This window comes from Melopsittacus undulatus, chromosome 7 (assembly GCF_012275295.1).
Source record: "Melopsittacus undulatus isolate bMelUnd1 chromosome 7, bMelUnd1.mat.Z, whole genome shotgun sequence".
Taxonomy (NCBI): domain Eukaryota; kingdom Metazoa; phylum Chordata; class Aves; order Psittaciformes; family Psittaculidae; genus Melopsittacus; species Melopsittacus undulatus.
Window position 1 is genome coordinate 38,394,425 of NC_047533.1, and position 2,893 is coordinate 38,397,317.

Consider the following 2,893-nt stretch of genomic DNA (forward strand, 5'->3'; position numbering starts at 1 on the left):
CTCTCCATAGCGGTTGTGTTGGTGGTTTGGTTTTTTTTTTCCTGTGCGCGCTTCCTTGAGGACCCGGCCCCGGGCGAGGAGGAGGTGGAGGCACAACGCATGAGCGGCAGCGGCTGCGGCCGGGGAGGGGGGATCGCTCGGGTACCCGCGGGGACTCTGCAGCAGCGCCCTATGGAGAGGCAGCGGGCAGCGGGGCAGTGCTGAGGGGTGAGCGGCGGGGAGCATCTCCCGCCGGTGCAGCGGGGGTGGGGGGAGGGCGGGGAAGGGAAACCTTTGTTTTGGGGCCCGGGGGGCGGGGTGGGGTGCGCTAGGAAGCGGGGATGAGTCTAGTGGGCGGTTTCCCCCACCACCCGGTGGTGCACCATGAGGGCTACCCTTTCGCCGCCGCCGCTGCCGCCGCCGCCGCCGCCACCCGCTGCGGCCACGAGGAGAACCCCTACTTCCACGGCTGGCTCATCAGCAGCCACCCGGAGATGTCCCCCCCCGACTACAGCATGGCTCTGTCCTACAGCCCCGAGTACGCCAACGGGGCGCCGGGCATGGACCACTCCCATTACGGAGGGGTGCCGCCCGGGAGCGGCCCGCCTGGGCTTGGGGGGCCCCGGCCGGTGAAGCGCAGGGGCACGGCGAATCGCAAGGAACGGCGCAGGACTCAGAGCATCAACAGCGCCTTCGCGGAGCTGAGGGAGTGCATCCCCAACGTGCCCGCTGACACCAAGCTCTCCAAGATCAAAACCCTCCGCCTGGCCACCAGCTACATCGCCTACCTCATGGACCTGCTGGCGAAGGACGACCAGAACGGGGAGGCGGAGGCCTTCAAGGCAGAGATCAAGAAGACAGACGTGAAGGAGGAAAAGAGGAAGAAAGAGCTGGTCAGTGCTGTTGGAAGGGGCGGGGGGGCCGCAGAGAGGGGGCTTGTCGGGCGCCCGCAGGTGTGCCATCCCTGCGTTCCTGTCATTTGGCTGCGTCGGGTCGTCGGGTGATGTCCATGGTGGAAACCTCGGTTCCTCCTGTCCCTGGCCATACCTGCCAGCCCAGAGAGAGACAGGATAGAGCCGTGGGTGCCTGTCGGCTCTCACGGAGCGCCAGGGTCCGGCCCCGTGGCTGCAAGCAGCCGAGGGAGAACCGCAGTCACAGTAGGCCCCCCGAGTAGGTCCGCTCCCGGGCTAGGGGAACGTAGTAGTAGTAGTCCGTTCCCGGCTCCCAAGCAGTGACCCCGTCGGAGGCAAGCCTCTGCTCTCTTAGATGAAAGGCTGGTGTGGCGATTACCTGCCTAGCCGAGTAACCCTCTGCCAAGCACAGAGTGGGCAGCGCGGAGGTCTCCTGACAGTGAGCTCCGAGCTTCAACTTTCTTGATTTTCAGCGGGAGAGGCGGCTTTGGCGAGGCAGCGCAAGTCCGATTTCGGGTAGGCCCTACGGCACGCTCGGGAGATACTGCCGCAGGTTTCGGTGGCCGCAGGCTCGATGTTTTGCCCTGACACGTTTCTGTGCCCATCTCCTTCCCGGACCACAGGAGGGGACGGCTTGGCACGGACCTTACCGTAACCCACACCATCCCTTAGGCGCCGGCGCCGTGCTGATCTCCAGCCCGTTCCCGTGTCGCCAGGCCCCGGGCGAGCACAGCGGCAAGGCAGCGGTGGCAGAACAGAGCGGGACCCGGCTCTGCCGCAGACCGCAGGCGGCCGTGCAGGACGCGGGACCGCTCGCACTGGCGGTGGCTTCGCCGCGGCCGGGCCCAGCGAAGGCCGCCCCCCGCTTTGTCCCCCACAGCTCGCGGGTCTCGGAGGGGAGACCGTGTCTCCTCGCAGTTTTCCCTCCTGGGGCAGGGTAAAGGCGACCAAGAAAGGGGAGGAATAACTCTAACCTTTTTTTTCTCCTGTCCCCTCTCTTTCTCTCCCCTCGCATCCTGTCTCCCCAGAACGAAATCTTGAAAAGCACAGTTAGCAGCAACGATAAGAAAACCAAAGGGAGGACTGGCTGGCCGCAGCATGTCTGGGCTTTGGAGCTCAAGCAGTGAGCACGGCAGGACTGGAGGAGCCGTCCTCTTAGTCTCGGTAGCGAGCTCTCCTCTGAGGACTCTTTGTATTTGGAATCGTCCAGTTTATTTATGTGCAATTTCTCCCCCAACCCCCCAAAATGTGGATATTGAAGGAGAGGGAAAAAGCATTCCATATATGAAGAGGAAACTCCAGCTTGGTAAGGGGTAATGTCTCTAATAGTTTCGTGAATGTTATTTGCTCTGTATAAAACACACAGGGAAAACAGAAACATAGAAAAGGAGAAAAAAAAAAGATCCCTCCCTGGCATTAGTGTGTATGTGAAGTGTATCTTTAATACTTGGCCTTTTGGATATAAATATTCATGGGATTATAAAGTTATATTTCAACAGAAGCGGTTGCACCAATGTTTCGGTTGACTCGGTATTTAGTGTTGTAATTTTGTTGTGGTCGTTCAGTATTTGAAGATGTTTTCAACAGTTATCGGTTATGTGCACTTCTGTCCGTAAGGGATAAAGTGAAATCTAATTAATATTGAAGATGTAAACGTTGTAAGTACTCAATAAACCACTGTGTGTGTTTTTTACAAAACCAAAAAAAAAGGAAAAAGAAAAAAAGAAAATCCAAATCTTTTTATGTTTTATACCTCAAAATGTTTTGAATAATAGCGTTGTTTATGGCTTTTTTTTTTTCATAATATTTAAAATATTCGGAAGTAAACTAAATTATAAAGATGGCTCCTAAGTTTATTTTTAAACAAGTGACTGAGTGAGAGGAGGGGTAGAAGGGGAGGGAGCTCGCTAGCCCCGTGTGTGTTGAACAGAAAACGGCAGTTCAGCTGAATAGGAATTCCTTGTGGTGGTGTTCTCCATGCAGGAGACCTACTGCTAACGGGA

General features: G+C 57.1%; 1 protein-coding gene across 1 annotated transcript; it reads left to right on the top strand.

Annotated features, from left to right (window-relative positions):
- Positions 1-300: 300 nt before the first annotated feature.
- HAND2 (heart and neural crest derivatives expressed 2) lies at positions 301-2,291 on the top strand. The gene is made up of 2 exons (XM_005145524.3): positions 301-872; positions 1,919-2,291. The coding sequence occupies exons 1-2, from the start codon at positions 321-323 to the stop codon at positions 2,015-2,017; spliced, it is 651 nt and encodes a 216-aa protein (XP_005145581.2). The 5' UTR covers positions 301-320; the 3' UTR covers positions 2,018-2,291.
- Positions 2,292-2,893: the final 602 nt, after the last annotated feature.

Coding starts and splice junctions, on each gene's coding strand:
- HAND2 (XM_005145524.3), top strand. CDS start 321: ATGAGTCTAGTGGGCGGTTTCCCCCACCACCCGGTGGTGCACCATGAG. Junction 873..1,918: donor AAAAGAGGAAGAAAGAGCTG/GTCAGTGCTGTT, acceptor CTGTCTCCCCAG/AACGAAATCTTGAAAAGCAC.